General features: G+C 37.2%; 2 protein-coding genes across 4 annotated transcripts; one reads left to right on the forward strand and one right to left on the reverse strand.

Moving 5' to 3' along the window:
- Window positions 1-1780: 1780 nt before the first annotated feature.
- LOC111456454 (histidine kinase 3-like) lies at window positions 1781-8553 on the forward strand. 2 transcript variants are annotated; one of them, XM_023098314.1, is made up of 11 exons: window positions 1781-3202; window positions 3534-3815; window positions 4112-4281; window positions 4499-4711; window positions 4947-5133; window positions 5225-5276; window positions 5381-5610; window positions 5735-5833; window positions 6191-7329; window positions 7521-7872; window positions 7995-8553. In XM_023098314.1, exons 1-10 carry the CDS (start codon window positions 2804-2806, stop codon window positions 7783-7785), a joined length of 3036 nt encoding a protein of 1011 aa, XP_022954082.1. In that variant the 5' UTR covers window positions 1781-2803; the 3' UTR covers window positions 7786-7872; window positions 7995-8553. The 2 variants fall into 2 exon arrangements, with proteins under 2 accessions (XP_022954082.1, XP_022954083.1); XM_023098315.1 differs by having other exon boundaries at window positions 3075-3202; window positions 3526-3815.
- A 580-nt stretch (window positions 8554-9133) lies between these two features.
- On the reverse strand, window positions 9134-24409 carry LOC111456456 (calmodulin-binding transcription activator 4-like). Of its 2 annotated transcripts, none has more exons than XM_023098316.1 (13): window positions 24252-24409; window positions 23324-23449; window positions 23138-23253; window positions 22194-22282; window positions 19495-19540; window positions 17567-17990; window positions 14126-14274; window positions 13958-14024; window positions 13643-13836; window positions 11848-12521; window positions 10607-11186; window positions 10108-10401; window positions 9134-9473 (listed from the first exon to the last, which is right to left on the reverse strand). In XM_023098316.1, the coding sequence occupies exons 1-13, from the start codon at window positions 24262-24264 to the stop codon at window positions 9411-9413; spliced, it is 2835 nt and encodes a 944-aa protein (XP_022954084.1). In that variant the 5' UTR covers window positions 24265-24409; the 3' UTR covers window positions 9134-9410. The 2 variants fall into 2 exon arrangements, with proteins under 2 accessions (XP_022954084.1, XP_022954085.1); XM_023098317.1 differs by lacking the exon at window positions 9134-9473 and adding an exon at window positions 9497-9969 and having other exon boundaries at window positions 13643-13851.
- Window positions 24410-24415: the final 6 nt, after the last annotated feature.

Below are 24415 nucleotides of genomic sequence, written 5' to 3' on the forward strand. Positions count from 1 at the left end.
GGTTTGCATTTTTAGACTTTCAAGAAATTATTGAATTTTCAAGAAAGATGCAAGACTCAGAAATAGACCGCAATGATTGACTCGAGGATTGGTAACTTGTCCCATTTTAATTTGATTTGGAACAAGTGAATATCCTCCCTGATCACTTCTCGATCCATGCATAAATGCTTTAGAAATATACCGCAATGATTGACTCGAGGATTGATAACTTGTCCATTTAATTTGATTTGGAACAAGTGAATATCCTCCCTGATCACTTGTTAGTCCATGCATAAATGCTTTAGTGGATAATGACACCAAGATCGGTGCTTTGGATCACTTGTGAGGCTGTGAAAGAAAATACGAACATCTTAAATATGTCACCTTAGAGCTTAGTGAGAAATTTGAAGATGCTTATAACGTATTCTTGATATTGGATGATTGACGATGGTAAAGACTTCACTGATTGGTTAGGGTTTGGCTTTAGGTTTAATACTCCCCTTGGACTCAGAGTCCAAGGGGTATTAGGAATACTACGATCGGTGCTTTGATATTAGGAATATCAAGATCGGTGCTCTGATACCATGTTAAGAATGAGATAGAAAATAGAATTGAGAAGGTCTGTATTATCATTGATATTGATATCCAGGATATAAGCTAGTACAAATGAGGAAAATATAAAATAATTAAATACTAGAATAAAATAAAATATACTATAAATCTAACCCTAAATCGAAGAATATTAAGACATAATATATAAGATATATTCTAATATATCTAACACTTTTTAGTGTTAATATTTAATGGCAAATTCAATGAGAGAATTATGGAATATTTGTAAGCGAAGGAAGAACTTCTTTCTTACGCGATAATAGAAAAAGAAAAAGAAAAAGAAAACTATAACAAAAATGTGTAGAGCGAAGCCGACAAGGTTGTCGAAGTCGCCGTACACGTGTGGGACAGGGATGCTCTTCATTAAATTTATTATTAAAATATTTAATGCTTTCTTCCTTTGGATTTTGACACGTGGCAGATAGCCCATGGTGCCTGTGACACGTGAGGTCTTTCGATTGGTAGGATATGTAAGAACCGGTGCGCTGACGTGGGACGTGTCTCTGTCAGAACAGCTCCCATCAGGCGGGCCCCACAAAACCACCGCAATTAAAATAGATTATAATAATAATTGTTTTTTTCTGGAAGGGGAAAAAGAAGTGGGTAATGTATGTAGTAGTGATGGCCCAATGACTTGTTGACAAAGCCCCCATTGCTTTTGATTTTAATTACCGTTTCACCACCATTGCGACTTCTTGTCTTTTCTGATATTAGAAATTACAACTCTACCCTTACACTTGTGTTATTTATGTATCGTCTTTGGACCAATGTTTATGACTTGAAATCCTGCTGTATTTGTTCCATTCAAATCTGAAGCTTTAAATCTTGAGTGTGTGTGGAGACATGAAAAATACAATCTTTTTGCAAAAAAAAGGACCAAGTCCTCATGAATATGATGGGTGGGCGGGAAGGGTAGTTTAGTCCACGAAAAGTAGAACGCTGCAAGAAGGAGTTGGCGTGTAGAAACTGTGCAGGGTCGGGGATGGGGAATGGGGGATGGGGGATGGGGGATGGAATTGGATAAGGATATCAAAAACAGCACTAATTTGTTTGATGGGTGGGGCTACGGCTTTTCTACCCTTTACCTCATCATGAATATGATGTAATTTTCATTTTGTTTTGTTTTGGGTCTATTTCTATCCATTCTTCTTAACAAAGGTTGCATCAATTTGAGTGGATGTGTAATGGTATAATGCAAAAATAAATGCTTTTTTCTTTTTTCTTTATTTGAAAAAAAAGAAGAGATAATTGGGAAAGTCCCATACCCATTTTTACCCCTCTATTGCTTTTACTTTCTTTCTCTTCTCTTCAGCTTCTTCCATGAGTTCATTCTCTTCTTCTTCTTCTTCTTCTTCTTCTTCTTCTTCACCTGCAACTTCTACTGCCAGCTCTAGTCCTTTTAATGTCTTTCTGCTCTATAGATCTTTTCAGGTTGGTTCTCTACAGAGTCAAACATTGAGACTCATATGAATGAAATGCTTGTTTCCTCTGTTTTTTGATCACTTGGGTCTTGTTCTTCCTATTGGATTCATTTGCTGGGTTTGGGGTCCTTTTGTTTCTTTTTTCTTTTCTTTTTTCTTATTAATTAAGTTTCGGAATCTTTTGGGGGTTCTGTTTGGACCAATTCCTTGTTCTGGGTTTAGGTGGGCAGCTACAGGGATAAAAAACCAAATTCTGTTTAGGGTATTAGAAATTGGAAATCTTAGGATTCTTTCTGGCTTCTTTTTTGTAGGCATGTGAATTTCTGATCCTTAATCAAATGAAAGTTTGGCTCTTACTATAGCGTTCTTGTTTTCTACTCATCTGGGCTGGGCGGATAAGAAAGCATCTTCTTGCCATAACCTTGAAATCAGTTCCAATCTCTTTCATTTCTTACTTCTTCCTCTCCTTCTCCTTCTGCATCATCATCCTTCAACCTACCCTGAGTTTGGGTTGTTTTTCCCATGTCTAAGTGTTGGGTTTAATTAGACATTTCCCTGTAGATTTGATAGTGGGTCTCCCTCGCTCTCTCTCTCTCTAAAACTTCTAACTGAGTTTAACAAAGAGGTAAGACCCACCTCACGTTGGTCACTTTGTCGAGTTTAACTTGTGTCGGCTACTGGTTTGGATGAGTTTGGTTCATGTATTTGGGGTTTAGCTCAAAGTTAGGGCATCTACGTTTGATGCTTATGTTGATGTGTAGTAGTGGTTGTAGATTATATGGTTGATTTCCATGAACTGGTTCATTAATGGTGGAGGTATGGAAGGTAAGACTGGTTTGCTTGGTGGGGGTGGGAAGATATGGCTCCAATTGTGGGAGAAGGTCATTGGGAACTGTTTCAAGATGCATCACCAGTACTACCAGTATATTGGATCCAAGAAAGTGAGAAAAACATGGTGGAGGAGGGTTTTGGTGGCCTGGGTTCTTAGCTCTGCTCTTGCTTCTTTATGGATCTTCCACTACATGAGCTCCCAAGCTACAGAAAAGAGGAAAGAGGCCTTGGGAAGCATGTGTGATGAGAGGGCTAGGATGCTTCAAGACCAGTTTAATGTCAGCATGAATCATATCCAGGCAATGTCTATCCTCATCTCCACCTTCCATCATGGCAAGAACGTATCTGCTATAGATCAGGTACAAATGTAAATACTTTCTTTCATATTCTGCCTTCTCTCTCTCTCTCTCTTTCCCCATCCCCAAAAAATTCAAACACCTTCTATTGATAACCCTTATTACCTTCCATTTTACCTCTTGTCTATGTGCATCCATCCAAGGTTTGGTTATGTATGATGTTAACCATTTAAGCATTGAAACTTAGAGTTAGATCAGAATTAGTTTTCTTGGTTACTAATCATTAGGTATGAAGTTTAAAGTTATCTATGTTATATTTTTGGAACCGAACTGTATTCTTTTGAAGTATGATCTCTGTTATCCATTCTGCCAAGTCTAACTTTCAGACATGTAGAGGACCTTTGCGAGGTACACAGAAAGAACTGCTTTTGAGAGGCCTCTTACCAGTGGTGTGGCGTATGCAGTAAGGGTGCTTCATTCTGAAAGAGAACATTTTGAGAAGCAACAGGGCTGGACAATTAAAAGGATGGACAAAATCGAACAAAGCCCGGTTCACGAAGATGACTATGCTCCAGAAGACCTGGAGCCATCACCCACCCAAGACGAATATGCTCCTGTAATCTTCGCACAGGATACAATTTCTCATGTCGTTTCTCTCGATATGCTGTCGGGAGTGGTGAGATCCTTTCTTATCTTTTGGAACCTTTTCATATCAGTAAGATTCCAGTTATCTTGTGCTGGTCCTAAGTGGACAATTTGTAGACAAATAGTCTTCTTCTCACTTCAATCCTTTTCTTGGATCCTGATACTTCTCGTTGAAATTGGTGATTAAATGCCCTAGTTTTGATTAGACTTGTACGTTTTCAGAATGCCCTGAAAAGTTTTGAGCTTCTAACATGTGATGTCATACTAAATTACATCAGTTCTACACTGAAATCATAAACCATAGTACTGAATTATTTGCATAACCAGGAAGACCGTAAGAATGTAATTCGTGCTAGAGCGTCAGGAAAGGGAGTCTTAACTGCTCCATTCAGGTTAATCAAAACAAATCGTCTAGGCGTCATACTTACATTTGCGGTCTACAAGAGAGATCTTCCCTCAAATGCCACTCCAAATGAGAGGATTCAAGCTACAGATGGGTATGTCTTCTTTCTGATGATCAAAATCGGTTTGCCTAGTTGTTGTTCATGTGCCCTCTAATGGAATAATGCAATTTATCTAAATCTGAATCATCAAACCTAAACCAAACATTGAAGGATGAGTGCAGTATTATGCTTCTTACAATTTAATGGATTGCAAAAGAGAAGTACTTAAGCTGTCAATTCTGTAATCAATGCATCTATATTTGACAAACAGGTATCTTGGGGGAGTTTTTGATATCGAGTCGCTGGTGGAGAAGTTACTTCAACAGCTTGCAAGCAACCAAACCATCTTAGTTAATGTTTATGATACCACTAACCAATCACATCCGATCAGTATGTATGGTGGAGATGTATCAGAAGATGGGTTGCAGCATGTTAGTCCCCTCAACTTTGGGGATCCAGATAGGAAGCATGAGATGCGATGCAGGTAACAAAATGAATTATTACAAACGTAGTTCCATTTCGATGCATTCTCTTTAGCTTGGTTTGCTCTATTCCACTCAACGTCAATATGTTCAAGTTTTTTCTTTTTTTTTTCATGGAACTTCCCATCTACTCAAAACTCAACTATCCTTTTTTTTTTTGTGGGATCTAAATCTGGGTTATTGAGATATCAAACTAGTATGTATTGCAGAATGGTGAATATTACGTTTCTGACACAGATTCAAACAAAAACAAGCTTGGCCATGGTTAGCAATGACAACTTCAATTGGCATACTCATTATTGCATTGCTTTTGGGGTATATATTCCATGCAACCTTGAACCGAATTGCTAAAGTGGAGGATGATTATCACGAGATGATGGAACTCAAGAAACGGGCAGAAGATGCTGATGTTGCCAAATCCCAGGTATGTGGACATGTCATTTAGTCAGAGATTAGAATTATTTCTCTACATTCGTCCATGAATTAAGTCTCAAGAATTCTTCAACCCTTTGTAGTTTCTTGCAACTGTTTCCCATGAGATCAGAACCCCAATGAATGGTGTTCTAGGTGAGAATTCACAGATGGCTCTCTTGCTTTAATTCTTTCTAATAAATTCTTCAAATTATACCTTGTTGCAGTAATAATGTAACCTATTTCTTTGGATATTTCAGGAATGTTGCATTTGCTAATGGACACAGACTTGGATGTGACTCAACAAGATTATGTTAAAACTGCACAAGATAGTGGAAAAGCTTTGGTATCATTGATAAACGAGGTTTTGGATCAGGCAAAAATTGAATCTGGAAAGCTTGAGCTTGAAGCAATACCATTTAATCTCCCAGCAATTTTGGATGATATTTTATCGCTCTTTTCTGGGAAATCTCAAGAAAAAGGACTGGAGGTAATATACACTTCGAATTCCACAGTCCACACCATTCTTCTTGCTTACTTTTCTGTTACCTCATCTTTATGCGTTTTGTTATTATACTCATTTATATTGCGTGGTCATTTTATCGAGATTGCAGCTGGCAGTTTACATCTCAGATAGTGTTCCTGAGATGCTTATTGGTGATCCTGGAAGGTTTAGGCAAATTATCACTAATCTCATAGGAAACTCAATCAAGGCAAGTAATGCTTTCTTCTGTACCGCTAAAAAACTAGTAGGATTATCGGGTTTGGGGGGGGAATCGGATTAGGATTTGAATGCAGTCACATTCGTTGGTCAATGCCCCATGTTGTTTAAACGTTGTGTTTCTTTGATGTATGCATGGAGAAATTAAGAACAAATGACCTAATGATTAAATGGACTGGAAACTGTTCCAGGTCTACCGATGTTGTGAATTCTGGTATAGGCACTCAAAGGAACTGGTGAAATATGTTAGAAGTAGTGAAGATGATTTTGTTTTTAGAAACGTGAATCCAATGTATTTGGCTTGTTGGTTTTTGTTTAGCTGCTAAGTCAGTGTGTTTGGATTTGGCAGTTTACAGAGAAAGGACACATCTTTGTCACTGTTAATCTCGTCGAGGAGGTTATTGAATCGATTGATCTCGAGATCGAGTCATCAACAAATAGCACCTTGAGTGGCTATCCTATTGCCAATAGACGTCTCAGCTGGGCAGGATTTCAAACGTTCAGTGAAGAGGGACCTGCTGCTTGTCATTTCATGCCATCTCCACCAGAGCTTATTAACCTCATGGTATCTGTGGAAGATACGGGCGTTGGTATTCCTCTGGAAGCCCAATCATGCGTTTTCACTCCCTTCATGCAGGTTCGACCATCCATCTCTAGAACGCATGGGGGAACGGGTATTGGGCTGAGTATTAGCAAATGTTTGGTTGGCCTCATGAAGGGGGAGATTGGTTTTGTGAGTGTACCTAAGATTGGCTCTACCTTCACATTCACGGCGGTATTCACAAAATGCTCTTCCAATTCAAGTGAATATAACAAAACCCAACAAATTAAGAACATTTCCATCCCAACATCCTCTGAATTTAAGGGTATGAGGGCACTAATTGTGGACCATCGACCTATTCGGGCCAAAGTATCAAGATATCATATTCAACGCCTTGGAATAAATGTTGAAGTCTTATCTGACTTGAATCAATGTCTGTGTTCCTCGACTATTAGTGGTTCAACTATCAATATGATTTTTGTTGAGCAAGATCTTTGGGATAAGGATACGAGCACATCTGATCTCTTTATCAAGAACTTGAGAAATTCTTATGGGGTTCCTCCCAAACTATTTCTTCTTACTACCTCCATTAGTTCTTCAAAAGCTAGCACTATAGTTTCTGATGTATTCACTCCCACAGTCATCTTAAAGCCCTTGAGGTCAGGCATGCTCGCTGCCTCTCTTCACAGAGTCATGGGTGTAGGGATCAAGGGTAATCCTCGCAATGGAGAGCTTCCTGTACTCTCACTCCGTAATTTACTTCTTGGTCGAAAAATTCTGGTAATAGATGACAATAAGGTAAATCGTATTGTCGCTGCTGGTGCTCTACAGCGGTATGGAGCGGATGTCGTATGTGAAAACAGTGGAAGAGAAGCAATCCGACTGCTTACGCCACCCCACCATTTTGATGCATGCTTCATGGATATTCAGATGCCAGAAATGGACGGGTATGTCATAAATTTACTTCCTTTTTCTCATTCATTCTAAAGAACTTGTGGCGATAGGAATGCCTTTCGTATATGCATCAAAGAAAGCTGGCTTTTTCATAAATAAATAATAATGAAGTTCTTCTAACTTATGAACATACATAAGTGGTAAATGAGCTGATCACTTGAGTGGTTAATGTTCTGCCTCACAGCTTTGAAGCTACAAGAAGAATTCGGGAAATCGAACTTCAAATAAAAAATGGTATCCAAGCTGGAGAACTATCAATAGAAGCATACGAAAATAAATGTGATTGGGGTGTACCCATCTTGGCCATGACTGCAGACGTAATCCAGGCTACACATGAGGAATGCCTAAAGGGGGGGATGAATGGGTATGTTTCGAAACCATTTGAAGTTGAACGGCTTTACCGAGAAGTCTCTCAATGTTTCCGCAGAACCTCAAATGGAACTTTGTAGAGAGCAATCATGTATTCGAGGTTGCGGATGATGGCCTGTTCACTCAGGAATGTAAAGCATGCTTAAAAGGGTGTAAATTACCTCCGAGTAAGTATTCTATTAGAAGATTTTGATTGTTAACTTCCATTCCCCAGAAAGGCATAGGATCAAGTACAACATTAAATATATCATAGTGATGAAATTATTCCATCATATTCCGTGTTTCGCAGTCGAAGGTGATTGACTTCTCGGATTGCTCCATAGTATGCCAGGCATGCCTAAATTTTGTGGAGTGTAAATAGTAGACAGACATGAGTGGTCGGGTGGAGCTTTCGTCATTGGACGAAACAAATTAGAAAAGTCAACTATATTTTCTGGGTCGACGAGGTTAGAAATTCAAGATTCATTTGGAAGCAGAATTCAATAGGTACTTCTCATACAAAAGTAATTGAAGTCTCCGGTTTGCGATCTTTTTGCCTCGTTTATGATCATCTACAAGTTGCTCATCAGAGGGCCAGAAATGGCACTGCAGAAATCAATTTAGATGGAAGAAAGGATGAAGAAAGAAGGGTGTTGTATATTAAAAACATGTTTGGTTTGTACTCACACAAGTTTAGCTATCGCTTTTCGTTTTGCTAATTTTGTTGTATACTTATCTCAACTGAAAATAGGATAAAAACTCTTCACACTGTCAGATTTGAAAAAATTGATCATGTACATTTCTTGCAGACAATTCCTATTCCTTCAGGTCTGTGTTCTGTATAAAAATTTCACCATTCATTTAGTTTCTCTACTGGTTTTCATTATTTTCTTTTGTTTTTTTAGTCCTATTTGGGTAAACCTGACTGGGAAGGTAACTGTAACTAGGATTATGATAGACAGCCTCACTATGTACGTGCATTTTCTGCCAAAGTGTACCTGATCATTGACGGTTTTATTTACCATTGATGCCAACATGTCGAAACCCATCAGTTAACTATCGAAACCAACACAAATTGGGACAACACGATCTTGAGTGCAACATTGGTCAAGGTCCCGTTGGTTATAAATGCTTCTTGGATAATTTTACAGTAAATTCTGACCTCAAAAATTCCTTTTTAGCAAATGCTTACAAAACATACTTTAGGGCAGCTCTTCTAATGACCCTTAAATGTGATGAATGTGGTGATGGTTGTATGCGCATATATGTGTATTGTGTATGCCCAATCTAGGACCTCATGCATATGAATGACATGTTTATATCATCCATATTGATACATTAATGGTAAGTTATAGGTGAGAAAAGAAAATAAAAATTATAAAACAATAAATAAAATTGATTATGAAATCACCCATTTATTTTTCACATCCTTATATTGTACTCATATGGACTGTGAAGGCTGGGTGCCAGGAAGTAAACTTGATTATTGCATCAATCTCAATATCTAATCCCACCGAAGCCATTTACAGCAATAATACAAATCATTTACAGAAACAAAGGAGTAAACATCTGGTTACCAACTATAATGAGTAGGGCTAGTGTACACGCGATGGGGCACTAAAAGGGTAACAACTTAGCATAGAGATAAAATCAGTGAATGTTAGGTTAATTAGGATCACCAAGTAGCTCCTATACAAACTTAGGATATTGATTACAATCTTCCATTTCAGAAACCATCGCTGAGACAAGTCGATTCTGCGGATTCATTACCGGTGCCATCTAGTTTTGCCTGCAAAAGTCATGGAAAACGATAGCACAACGAATTCAGCTCCATAAGATGGCCAATATAAGGCTTCATCTACGCCTTAATTCACCAACTCACCAAAATGTTTAGGACAAAATTGTGGAAGGATGAATAAAGAACTTAGGAATCATTAACCAGCATAAGATAATTGATTTTAGAAAACCATCTTTCTTTTAGGAAAAATACTAGCACTTCTCCCACAAGTGCTTACAAAAGAAATGCTTCCAGTTTAAGTTCTTTTTTTTCAAAAGTCGCTCCAAACTCGGTCTAAAGCACTACGACTGATGAATGATCAAAAGACTTGTCACTACTAAACCCAAACTTCTGATGGATGCATAGCATAGGTTCAGTGAACACAAAAAGTACACATATTCCTGCTAATTGCCAAAAGCCAAAGTTCCTTGTACTCTGAGTCACAATACCATCAGTGTTTCGGGCTGTTAAAAAGTTCCAGCAATGTTGAAAAGTGGACTTATTTTCTCTGATTCACGTCACACAAAATCCAGTTACTTACTTTGCCAGACAAAAAAAATGGTATCGTGATACATAATCAAGCATAGGCCCTTAAGAAATAAGACACCATTGAAATTCATAACTACCATTAAAAAGTACTACTCACCTTGGCTTCTCGAAATCCTTCAAGCATACGATGATATTGCTGACAAGCATCTGGAGAGTCAACCATGGATAGCACTCGTGAAACGGCCTCATCAATAGTTCCTTCCACTTTTTGTTTGCGGAACACCTTTATAATATCGCCATCTTCACTTTCATCAATGGACCCTATCTCGCTACGAAACCCTCTCAACCCAACCCCTTTCCTTCTCCAACGTAATACAGCTTTATCCAGAATCCCAACAGCCCAACAAATTATCTTGTGATGCTTCCTAGCTTGATACCCCCTCACATGTGCCTGTTATCAATGGAAAATGACAAAAATCTTTCAAATAATAAGATGGAACAGCCTCAGCATCTGAATCTTTAGTAGAAGGCATGATATGTATCCGATACTCTTAAAGCTCACATATTCTTACTTCCTTTGAGAATAAGTTGATTAGCGTGTTTAGTAACTTATTGGTGAGTGAATGTACATAAATGTTATGGAGATAATATAGTACCTGTATCTTCACGACTTTCTGACGCATTGATAAAAACTCTCTACGACCTTTCCAACCTCTATATTTTTTTTGTATAGATAATGCAGCAGCATTGTAATCACGCCGATTAGAAAAGTTCAATTTTGACATAGCTAAGAGCCCCTGTATGTCATTTGGATCAATTCCATACTCATCTATACAAGCTGCAAAAGTTGCCTCCTTCTGCTGTCGCTTTCTGAAAGAATGAGCACGGAAAGCAGATTGAATACGGGCCGCTGCCTGAGCAGCATTCCTGACTGCAGCTAACGTATTTTTCAGAGGGATACAGTCCTCAGCTGAAGAGAGGTTCCCCTTTGAAATGCAATTTACAGTTATTTCTGCTTCTATCTCCGCAGAGCCATTGGAAAGTTCACCTTCTTCAAATGTGAGGGATGAAAGATGACTAGTAAGGGCAACCTCCGATAAATAACCAGCAAGTCCCTTGTGTCCATGGATGTCTGCAATAGACGCTGCAGTTTTACCATCTCGGTCTTGTGAACTAGGATCAGTCACAGCGCCAGCTGATGCTCCTGAGGCTATTAATGCAGCGACCATTTTTTCCCTGATTCAGAAGAAGGAAAAAAGAAAAAAAAAAAAAAAAGTCATTTCATAAGCACTACTAAGATAAAACTCAAATATGCCGAAGGAATGGTATCCACACTTATGTTGCATTACTCATATATCGACTCAAGTCGTTCTAGAGAGAGATGAATCAAAAGTTTTCGAATTGTGGTCATAGCAATTCTTCCTTAAATCTGTTAATTCCTAGTTCAATTTATATCATTTCCAGAATGGGGAATAAACAGTATGAAAAAAAAAATCTTCTTTATTGTAGTTTCCAACCTTGTGAAGTAGATGTGCCATTCATTCCAGTTTTTTTGTGCCAGTGTATCCAAACTACTTATCAGATATTCAAAATGCTATGAACGATTAGGTTTTGGAGCAGAAAATAAATGAAACATTGTTGGCAAAGTTTTCCTTGAAAATAAAGTCGGTATAGAAAATTAAATTTTTAGCTTCTCATTGGGATGAAGAGAAATCTGAAAATAACATATAATTCTCTTTTCTCACCTTTCTTGATTACTTAATTATCTTTTCTTCGAGCCATAGGCTCTAGAATATTAATCAGTTCAAATATATATATATACTTTCTGAGGGAAGTTCTGTCAATATTTTTAAGCTCTAAAATCATAGAAGTAAAGATAAACACTAGATAGCTTAACCTTCCAAATCGTGCTGCCCAATGTAGAGCAGTCCATCCATTAATGTCACGGAAATTTATATTTACTCCACAACTGAGAATCGGGTTTAGTGCCCACACATAGCCCAAACCGGAAATCATGTGTATAACACCTTGTTCTTTCTTAGACAAGGAACAGCCTGCCAGATCGTGTCTATCTTTCTTCTGCGAAGAAAGCCAGAGATACAACTTGTCTTTTAGTAGCTCTTGAAGTAGCCAATCCATGGTACCAGAAGGAGTTTCACTACCAACTAGAAGAGCCTCTATCAAAGAACTCCATTGATCGTCGCCAGCTTTCAAATTATTGCTCCTAACTTCAGAATCTACCTCGTCAAATTTCTGCATTAATGAGTCAGAGAGCAGCAATTGCACAAGCCTGACAAGTAATAACAGCTCCTCTGGGCTCTTCGTAGCTCCACTTGAATGTGATTGGCAATGGCTGCAAACATTCATTTTATATTCGAACTCTCTGACTTCACTGCAGGGTTCCCGATTGCCAGATGTAATGAAGAAAGCAACCTTCCCAGGAAGGTGTGGAGGCGCTTCAAAACAAAGGACCCCATTCTGAACAACCTGAAGAGGAACTTCGATATCTCCAAACATACAAGCCCATGGTGCTTTTGAAGGATCACAAAGAAAAGATCCAATAATGATGACCTGGATAGAGAGAATTTGTGACCTTAATATTTGAATCTTCATGAGAATAACAGAGGCTACTACTTCTATGAGAGCCTGCATCATTGTTCGGAACCAAGTAATTGCAATTGCAACAGTTCTGGACTGGAGCCAATGCTAGTATTCTATATCTATGAACTCTACAAATATAAAAATACCTTGTTCAAATGGTTTAATTTTGAGTTAACCATTGATCAAATTAGATCAGAAATATTATCTATGAGGTCCCACTGAAAATGAGTACATAAAACATATGAAATTTTGTAGGCTACTATTTGATTGGTTACGGGTATGTTAGTTTCAACCAACTGTTGGAGGCAAAAAATTTAATTTGTAAACAAGCGGTTTCAGGTTGATTTGGTTGTTAGGAAGTTGGCAGTTACACACTAACCAGCTAAAAAACTAGAATAAAAGCTAGTCCTACTTGTATTTCTATCTTAACTCAATTAAAATATTTCGTACTTTTTGGTCTTACGCTACTAAGTATATGTTTGTTCCCCATACGCATTCATATGCAGACTAAGAAAGACGCAAATAGAAAATGTGGCATCAGCTCAAGGTACAAGTTTGCAGCTGGAAAGGAAAGGAAAGAATAAGAGTAAAAAATAAAAATAAAAAAAAATTCCAGGTATTAAAAGAAAAAATACAGAATACTACCGAAAATTCTAAGCTTTTGGGTTGATTGGGGATTTAACGTGTTATGGTATCGAAGAAGGAAGTCTTGTAAAGTTATTTTCTCTCCAATTAATAATGATTTCCACTTGTAAAGACTTTGTACATTTATACATATGTCCAAGTCACAAGGGTGGAAGAGTATCAAAGTATAGCCATATAAATTTATCATAATTCTTTCCATTTATGTTATTGGTGATTAAACAGAATTAAAGAATTATGCAACAACAGACGTACAATTGCATTAGCCTCAACCTCGCAATAGTCCATTTGAGAAAGCAACTGAATAAAAAAAATTAAAAACAAACAAACAAACAAGAACAAAGAATTCACTGGACTATCAAGGGCAGATATCAAGCATAACAGACTGTGTAACTACGGAAGGCAATGCATGATCATGACAGCACAGAAATACAAAAAATTACAAGTACCTTGGTACTCTCAGTGGCATAACCCTGTTCAGGTACTATTTGGCGGATTGTAAATTTCTGCACTTGTGCAACAATTAAACTGGTATCAACTTCAAGAGAATTTCCATGGTCTTGTTTAAGGAATGATATGTGGTAGTTGGAATTATCATCATGAGTGTCTAGTGGTGAAGCATATTCTGGAGATGTGCAGCTTCCTAGCATAGGAAAAGCGGGTAGCATAGATAATCATAACTTAAGTTAACAACAGAAATCATTTCCCTTTAATTTACTGATAGTAAATAGAGTAGACGGAAATCAAATAATTTGTTACAGTACTTATTCCTCCGCTGTCCAGCCATTTGCGATGCTCATTGTCTACGGTTGAAGATGATGATGGATTTTCCTGTTGTTAATCAAATATTAATAATAAAAAGGAAAATCCCCGAAAGAAATGAGTTAGAACTGACAAATTTGAATTTTCTAAACTACAGCTGGAGAACTTACATTTTCATTCCATAGGAGAGAATGCCTATCTTGAGACTCAAGAACGGTTGTCTTACTTGAATCAAGTGCATCACCCCATGGTCGAGTTCCTTCACCACCAAATATAAACTCATGTGCCATATCATAACGGTTATGTTTACCACTAGCATCTATAAGAAAGAGGTTTCATCAGATGATTTTCTAAAATTTAATATTCTCTCCACAAATAATAAAGGAAAGCAGGCAGGAAGAATGTGAAAGTAAAAGTATGTCTACATATTTTCAATTGGCAAAATGCAACTCACTCAAGTAATACTAGGAATAAACGTGCATCTCAACTGTTCCAGGATGAGGGGCAAATACATGGGTGGAATGGGCTCAAGGGAACACTCTATCAAGTAAAGGAGTGTGTGTGTGTGTGTTGGGACGTGTTCAGCATCAACTTTGCTTCTTTGCTTTGAACTCCCATAGTTGTGTGTGTGTTGGGGACGTGTTCAGCATCAACTTTGCTTCTTTGCTTTGAACTCTGTGTTGTGTTAGGTTATGGAGACTGCTGCTTATTTATAGCTTAGCCAACGGTTACACGTAGTAAATAAATGACATATAAAGTAAATTGTCATAAATAGAAAATAGCTATGTATAGTAAATAGCCGTATAGTAAAAAGCTACAAATGAAGATAGTTATATACAGAAAGCTATATATAGTAAGCTAAACCATATATATATCCCCTCAGATAGAGATTTGCAAATGTACGTTCTATATTCTCTGTATTCTCTCTTACAGTACATACATGAAGTTATCAATACAAAACCTTTAGCCAATATTCTCCTTGCGTTTTCTCTATCCTGTTCTTTGTGTTCATCTAGATCGAGTGTGTGCGTTGTTGTGTGATCCTAACCACTGGTATCAGAGCAAGATGGAATTCACCACAATCTGTGAAGATGGGAAGCTTAAAGATTGGAATTGAGAAGTTCGATGGATCCGATTTCAATTTCTAGAAAATGTAGATTGAAGATTATCTGTATTAGAAAGGTCTTCATTAACCCCTGTTGGGGGTGATGCCGGATACCATGACCACGGAGCAGTGGAAGCTCAAGGATCGACAAGCCTTAGGATTGATCCGGTTGACGCTATCCAGAAACGTGGCGTTCAACATCAGCAAGGAGAAGACAACGTCAGATTTGATGAAGGCACTGTCGAATATGTATGAAAAACCATCAGCTATAAAAAAGGTGTATTTGATGCGGAGATTGTTTAATCTATAGATGTCTGAAGGTGAATCTGTTGTTGATCATATAAATAAATTCAATATTGATTTTGATGTCATCTTTACCCGAGTCATGGGATACTATTGTTGCCGCAATTAGCAGTTCCCGAGAATCTGATAAATTGAAGTTTGATGAAATTCGAGATATAGTTCTTAGCGAAAGTATTCGCAAACGAGTAATTGAAAATTCATCTGGTAGTGTTCTCAGTGTTGACCAACGGGGAAGAAGTAAATCGAAGGGCCCAAACAAATGGTGGTCAAAATCAAAGAACCGAGAAAAATCTCCAAATAAACCAAACGTAACGTGTTGGAATTGTAGAGAAAAGTGTCACTTTCGAACAAATTGCACAAGACCAAAGAGGAAGTAGAATCACAAATCTGGATATGATGATGATTCTATAAATTCAGCAGAAGACATTGGGGATGCTCTAATTCTCAGCGTGGACAGTTCAATTGAATCCTGGATTTTGGATTCAGGTGCATCTTTTCATTCGTCTCCAAATAAAGAGTTGTTCCGGAATTTCAAGTCTGGAAATTTCGAGAAGGTGTATCTTGTCGACAACAAAGATTTAGAGATTAAACAAAAAGGAGATGTCTGCATAAAAACTCTGGTAGGAAATCCGTGGACATTAAAGGATGTCAGATATATTCCTGGTCTCAAGAAGAACCTAATCTCTATTGGTCAGTTGGACAGCACAGGTTATGCAACAGAGTTAGAGAAGAGTTTGTGGAAGATTATGAAGGGTGCTATGGTAGTAGCACGTGGCACAAAATCTGGAACCTTATATACCACTGCAGGGTATATGAACATAGCTGTTGTTGTTGAGAGTGCTTCAAATTCAAGTCTATGGCACAATAGACATGGATATATGAGCGTGGAAGGAATGAAAATGTTGGTTGCGAAAGGAGTTTTAGAAGGTCTGAAACCTATTGATGTGGGTCATTGTGAGAACTATGTTATGAGCAAGCAGAAACGAGTTAGCTTCACAAGGACTATCGGAGAATTGAAGAAAGTGCGGTTGGAAAGGGTTCATACAAATGTGGAGCAAGGTTCCAAAACCACAAAGCAAGTGGGAGTTGAGCTTGAGTTGCAGGGAAACTCACCTAGTGATGTTGTAGCAGATACTCATGAAACTCCTGAGACTACCGCTGAGAAACCAGATGTGGAGCAAGGTTCCAAGACAACGAAGCAAGTGGGAGTTGAGGTTGAGTTGCGGAAAAAATCACCTACTGATGTTGTGTCAGATACTCAAGAAACTTCAGAGACTGTTATAGAGGAACCAGCAGTAGAGCAAGTGACACCTGAACCGGTGTTGAGAAGATCATCCAGTACTATTAGAGTACCAGATATGTATGTACCTTCATTACACTATCTAGTGCTGATGAAAGGGAACCAAAGCCCTTTGATGAGGCCCTACAGTTGGAGGATACAAATAAGTGGGAGTAAGTCATGGATGATAGGATGTCTAGGCTACAAAAATGCATTGTACTGAGGCTGAGTACGTGGCAATAGCTAAAGCTGGAATGAAGACGATATGGATGACTGACTATCTGGAAGAATTGGGCAAGAAGTAGCACAAAAAGATTCTTTATAAAGATAGTCAGAGTGCCATACAGTTGGTGAGGAACCTGGTCTATCATTTAAAAATAGAACACGGAAGGCGATACCATTTCACTTGCAGGTTAGTGGAAGATGGTGATGTGTTTTGAGAAGATAGAGGGTGCAAAGAATCCAACAAACATGTTGACAAAATGTGTTGATGTTGGAATATTGAGGTTGTGCAAAAGCCTCAATTGGTATAGTGCAGTGAAGATGTACTTTCTATATTCTTTGTCTTCTTTTTACTGCACATACCTGGAGTCATCAATACAAAATCTTTAGCCAATATTCTCCTTGCATTTTTTCTATCCTGTTCTTTGTATTTATCTAGATCGAGTGTGTGCACTGTTGTACGATCCTAACATGTTGGACCAGTTAACTAGTCATTCTAAAATATAGTAGCCACAAATCATTTCGTCTCCTTAGCAAAATATAACTCAAGAAAGAAACCTCTATAGTAAGTAAAATTAAGAGCCTCAGATTCAACGGGACTTCAACAAGCAAATCGATCATTGATAAACTCTCGACAATTCTCCATATAATGATAAAGCTTACGAACTATATCTTGAAACAGCACCACCGTGTTGAAATTACCTTGCATCTCAAATGACGTATAACTATTATCATGGACAGCATTCTCTGGATGCTGAAGTACTGAAAACTGATCCTCAATGGACATTTCATAGTAGTCTATAAGGTTAAAATTTGAACCTTCCTCGTGACCATAATATGGACCAATGTCTTTCCAGCTGTCTTCATTCAAACTTAATTGCTCCTCTATCCTTCTCAAAGCTTGAGAAACGTCACGATCGTTTGAACTCTTTAGTTCTGATTTTTCATACTGCCTATCCACGCCATTTGACCCAATAGTACGGTTGCCAGTTTCAGAACTAACTTCAACAGACCCTGGGCTCAATGAATGTTGATATTCCAAAGCATGATTTTGGGACGGATAGGAACCAGAACTAGAAGCCGATGCTGGAGATAATTGTGGAACACTTTCCGCCCCAGACCTTCCCTGCAACAGAAATCTCATTTAAATGTGAATGAATCTACTCAAAATAGAACAAATACGTGCTTAAATTTCATATAATATAGTACAAGTACAAACTTGGTGGAGCCAATATATCTGTCATCCCTAAGAATAGAAGAGATGTCTAGCTGAATACATACTGATATTACAAACACAGAATTGCTGGCACAAACTTCTGTACTAATGGATTTTGGGCTTTGAAGAAAATTCTTGAAAATAGCTAGCGCAAAATTTTATAGTGAAACCTGGTTCAAAAAAATGCTCCTACCCACACACAAATAAAGTACCATCATAACAAGCATTCTTAGTCAAGACTATTCCTAATCATGCTCAAGGGATGGCGAATCATGGGAACCTAACACTAACAAGGCAGCACAACGAACCTGAAAAAAAAAACTCAAATTAATGACCCCAAAACTGTATATTTATCAGATATAATACTAATATGCTTATTTTCGTAAGTAGTGAAATTTTAATAGTCATCTCCATTAAGGTGAGACCAGACATATATAGATAGATACACAAAAGAACCGTAAACTAAAGAAATGTACAATTATAATAAAGGACAACTATACAAAATAACATACATTATAACACTCCCCCTTCAAGCTAGAACAAATATGTTAATCAGACCCACCATGTTATAAAGATAATTTATTCTCGCTCCGTTTAAGGCTTTGGTATGGATATCTTCTAATTATTCTCTAATCTTCACAACTCCTTTAGATGTCTTGCTGTATTTTCTCACAAATGAAATGACAATCCAATTCAATATGTTTAGTCTACTCATGGAACCGTGAATTAGATGCAATGTGAAGTGTAGCTAGATTGTTACACCGCAATTTAGCTAACATGATAATACATAAGCATATCTCATTTAAAGTTCGATGTATCCACACTATTTCTAGACAGACTGTCATAACTCTATGTTCTGACTCAGGATTTAAATGTCAAACTATGTTCTACTTCTTACTCTTCCAAGACAAGCAACTACACAATATCCAAAGTTGATTGTTTATCCTTTCTAGATCGAAGCCAATCAGAATCTGAAAAAAATCAACTCTTGTATTACCATGAACTTTATATAAGAATTCACATCTAGGTGTAGCTTTTGGGTAGCATGGAACCTATTCTACTGTAGCTCAATGATCCACTTTAGGTGAAGACATATATTGATCTTGCAATACTTGTTGGATAAGCAATATTTGGTCATGTCAGTGTTAGATAATTCAACTTCCTAACCAATCTTTTGTACCTCCTAGGATCTTTAAATAATTCTTCTTGTTCTGTTGCAGGTAACAGGGGTTGGTCTCACCAGGCAAGAAGCAGGGGGAGTTCATTTTTAAAAGCATGATTGGAGGTCACGTCAAAATAATTTTGAAGCATCTACAAGTACAAGATATTGACAAATTCTGTATTTCAAGATAAAAGAATAGTAGTGGTATTAGCTCATTCTTGCTTTATCTATTCTGTTGTTGTTGTAACTCACCTCACTAATATCTCTGTAGTGTACAAGAACAATGTGGTCACACGACCTGCCAAGAAAATTAAGTACAAGCACATAAATTTCTAATAACAAAATTAAACATAAATACACTTGCTCACAATGATAAATAAATAGTGGATAACTTAATCTGCATTGGTGTTCAACGGTTGAATGTGCTTTAATTTTCTCACTGGGTCATACAGGCCCCTAGGCTTGGTCACTTGGCCCTTCTCTTTGCCAATTAGATTTTTTCTCTTCGTTGGGTGTTTACGCGCTTTCTTTATTCTTTATTTTTCTGGTCCTTGATATCACTTCCTGATTTCCCTCCCCTCAAAAACCTCTCCTTTTTTGTTTTCCTTTACCATTTGCATAATCCTAGCGGAGATCTTATTTATAAATCAGGGCTTTAAAATTGATTCAATACATGAGAAATTTAGGGCATGTTTGATTCAATACCTGTGGGAAAGGTATACAAACTTGCACCAAATATCCTATTGCAACCTATCTTTCTCACCAAATTGTTTCATAGTTATACACCCTTCACCTCTAAGGAACCCACCTATTTGTTCCAAGGAATATACATGAGACCTTAAATAATTCGAATTGGAAATTAGCAGTTATGGAAGGGATGAATGCTCTTAAACAAAATTGCACATGAGACATAGTAGAATTACCAAAGGATGAGAAAATAGTGGAACGCAAATTGGTGTTTACTGTAAAATTTAATGTCGTTGCATTAAAAGATAGAAATTCAAACTAGTTGCTAAAGGTTTCAACTAGACCTATGGAATCGATTATCAAGAAGCATTTGCTCCTATTGCTAAAACTAAAATTAACTCCATTGAAGCTCTCTTATCTATTACTGTCAATTTTGATTGGCATCTTCATCAACTTGATGAAAAGAATATCGTTCTTAATGGGGATCTTGAAGAGGAGGTATTTATAGACTTACCACCTCCATTGAGCTGAATTTAAAATTTTGAGTTGCGACAGAAGAAGAGGTAAAAGACAGAAAAATACCAGAGGTTTGTGATGAGACTCATATACCTATCTCACACACGTCCAAACATTTTTTTTGCTGTTTGTATGGTAAGTCAGTTTATGCATGCTCCAAGGTCAACCCACTTTGAAATAGTTTATGGAATCCTAATATACTTGAAAGGTACTCTAGGAAAGGGCATGTGGTTTAAGAAACATGGTCACCTATATGTTGAAGTATACACTGATGCTAATTGAGCAGGCAACATCACAAATAGAAGATTTACTTCTGTTATTGCTCTTTTGTTGAAGGGAATATAGCTACCTAGTGCAAAAACAAAGTGTGGTAGAGTTAAAGTAGTGTTTAAGGCGTAAGTCCATGGAATTTGTGGGGGTATATGGATAAATAGACTATTGGAAGAATTGAAATTCCCTCAGATGACGTTCATGCTTATTTACTATGACAACAAGCCTGTAATTTCCATTGTCCACTATCTTGTCTTTCGAGATAGAACAAATCATATCAAGGTTCATAAACACTTCATAAAGGAGAAAAATGATAAAAATGATAAAAATGATGTTGGAGTAATATATATTCTCTATCTTCCGTCAACAAATCAAATCGTTGATGTCTTAACTAAAAAAGACTACCAAAAATTACAATTCATCAAACTGAACGACAAGCTTGCTAAGAAAGTTATCTTCAAACCAACTTGAGGGGAGTCTTGATTATTTTCTTTCGTGTAAATTAGCAATTTGGTATTTATTGTATTATATTTTCTGAAATTTTATCTATTTGTAAGGAGTGTTTCCTCTATTTGTGAAACTTTATTCTTAAAGAAAATAAGAAAAAAATTGTAATTCCCTCTTGATATTTTGAGCAGACTCCAATCCAAAATAAAGTCTAATAGATAATTGCAGAAGATCTAGTCACTAAGGTCCAACCAAGGCATTAAACCTAATAATCTCCCACAACTCCCCACCGGTCTCTCACTCCCTCTAAAATTATATGATTACTCTCAATTCAAATCTCCAAACAACCGTGAAGAAACAAACTTGCCAAAGGATTTTGCTCCTCACTTAAAGGATGAAGAAGCAAAACCTTTTCCTTATGGGCCACAGACCCATTTATTAAAACATCACATACTTGAATGTTTTTCACAATATGATTATTTTCAAGCAAAAAAATATATATATGTAAATAAAATGTTTTCATTTACATTTAAGATGATATAATATGAACGAAGTGAAAGTACATGCAATTTCAATGATTGTAAAAGTAACTGAAGTTGATTACAATTTTCTACACATGCAATGCCTTCTAATAAATATTTAAAAGAAAATCCGAAACCAAAAAACTATTCAGTATATAATATGAAAATTCAGGATCCAATGTGTTAATAAATTACAAATACACGTTAAAAAAAACAAGAAAAATGAGTTTTCCGTACAAAATTTATTGCTCTTGAGTAAATTCTGGTTATGTTCATGTGCTATATCAAAAAAATAAATAGAAATTGTAAAAGAAATATAAAAACCTTGGTTTGAGTGTCCAACCAATTGTACGTGTGGGAGTATTTAGTAGCATATGCAAACAAATTAATAGAATTGAAGTGTTTAGGCTTTATAGGATACAACGAGCAGATGGTTAAGTCAAGAGGTAGAGAGTAGGCTTTAAAACAGAATCACATGAGTGCATTCTATAATGTAAAAGGAACACTCACTGATCCAGCATCCAATAGCTACGTCTCTGGAAATTGGGATTGTGCTCTCCATGTGCATAATAGCAATTTAACGCTTCAGCATTTCCAACCTAACCGTGCAGAATAATCACGACCAGACCAATCAGTAAGAAAACTTTGTTGATCTCAAAAGATCTAAAGCAGACAGATCAGTGGGTTGGGTAGTATAGCACTCGAGGTGATGGAAAATTTATATCACATAAGCCATTGAATAAGTTTTAGTTGCCTATAGCATGAAATCCAGTAAAGTTGATGTTGAACTAACCACATCCAAGGCTTATAATATTTTCCCCATACGACAACTCTAACCAGCTTGAAATTACAACTTAAAGTTTATTTTCTAGCGCTCAATTTCTTGGGCATCGCCATTGCAGCGTTTCATTAGTCCTGGAATCAAAACTATGTTACCATAGTATGTTCCATGCAGACATGCAGTCCTGGCCATCATTTCGTTTACTCTACTTATTTCAATGATTGCCAGATCTTATATTTTGCAGTTTGCATGCAAAGTTTTCAAAATTTTAATGCTAAAAACACTAACAAGTGTAGGCATTACAGCATATTCCACCCATACGCATAGGTAGTGGAGGGTTGAAGGGTATGTGCGTGTGTGCGATAGTTAGCTGACTCACATATCAAACATTTGGCTCAATTTTACATAAATATAACAAGCGAGTTAAATGCTCCCTTAATTTTTATGATTATTTTTCAGTTAGCACCATTGTTAGAAAACTCATTTAGGATGGCTTCTCCCCACCACACTACACCCGCCCTTTTTTTTTTTTTTTTGTCTCTTCTAAGCAAAATCTATCCTTTCGATTAAGGAGGGCAAACAAACTCAAAAACCATGCCGTGGTATATTATTGCAGCAGATGGAAAAGTTAATAGGAAAATGAGTTAAATGGAGTGGAAGCATGATACAAAACCTTAAGTCGTTCGTGTGCTTCTCCTACAGTTCTTCCGTCCCTTTTTTTCCTCCAGTTATGACCATCTCTACGGAAGAAACGGAGTACTCTCTTGTTAAAAAGAAACAAGGAACCACCTGTTGCAACTCTATTGTTCAATAATTATCCAAACGGTATAAAACATAATAGTGAATAAGGGTTACTTACTAGTTGGCTGTTTAGGGGCCTCCTCAGTCAGCTGATATTTCTCATGATTCTGTAAGATAAAGAGCACCTCAGGAGGCTTCAGCCAACGTGTTTGTGCTTCTCGATAAAGGTCACTAACATCATATCCTGAGACGATGATAAGAAAAGGCTTTCAAATTTCAGTTCAGTTCCCAAGTTAGCTTGAATGTAGTGCCAAAAATGTAAAGCCCGACACGAGTTCGGAGATCATGCTTGAGATGAATTTTCTAAGTTAACTGGGCTACATTAGTTGTGCAGACAACGTTTTCCTTCGTATTATGAATCTCATCAGACACATGCTCGATAAGAAGAAAGAAAACTTCTCTAATCTTCTGTAGTTATTTTGCGGATGATAGACATGTACTACGATCGAAGTACACGCAAGAAACTAAAGTCCAACGGATCAAAGTTTCCAAATGCTTAATTATTCTACGCAAGAAAAAATATATATATAAAAAAGAAGTAGGACTTAACGAAGCTGCTGGAAATATATTGCCTTAAATTAACATAAAGAGCAACACCGTTTCTTTCAAGTTTCTTAAAATCCTTTATTTTAATTCAAATACAAGCCCATTCCCAGTAGCTTAAGGGTTGATTTTAGATAAACACGTGACTTCATCAACAACTCACAGCCGCCTCTACACTGAATCAACACGAAACAGCTCAGGTTATGTTACTAGAACTGAAATATGATCTAGCTCTTCATCAAACGCGGACCAATCATCCCCAATAACCTTCCACCGTACAACGTTTACATTTGGCGGCAAACACTTCTGATACTAGTTAAAATCACATTCCGCTAAACTTCCTCAATCAATAAGCAGAAATTCACGTCGACATCAGGAAAAATATGAACTCCATTGAAAACCCAAAAAGAAAAAAAGGAAAAACTGCCAACTCCATTACTTACCGTCGTTCATCATGTACAGATCGCATCAGCTCTTTCAACGAGAAGAAATGAGAGAAAACATTTCAGATTCCTACCGAATTGCAGAGAAGAGCTTCAACTTGCCCTTTTGCAGCAGGAGCACGACTGTTCGGAGTTGTGAGACTGCAGGGGGGGGGGGGGGGGGG

Source organism: Cucurbita moschata, unplaced genomic scaffold (assembly GCF_002738365.1).
Source record: "Cucurbita moschata cultivar Rifu unplaced genomic scaffold, Cmos_1.0 Cmo_Scf00018, whole genome shotgun sequence".
In the NCBI taxonomy this organism is placed as follows: Eukaryota; Viridiplantae; Streptophyta; class Magnoliopsida; order Cucurbitales; family Cucurbitaceae; genus Cucurbita; species Cucurbita moschata.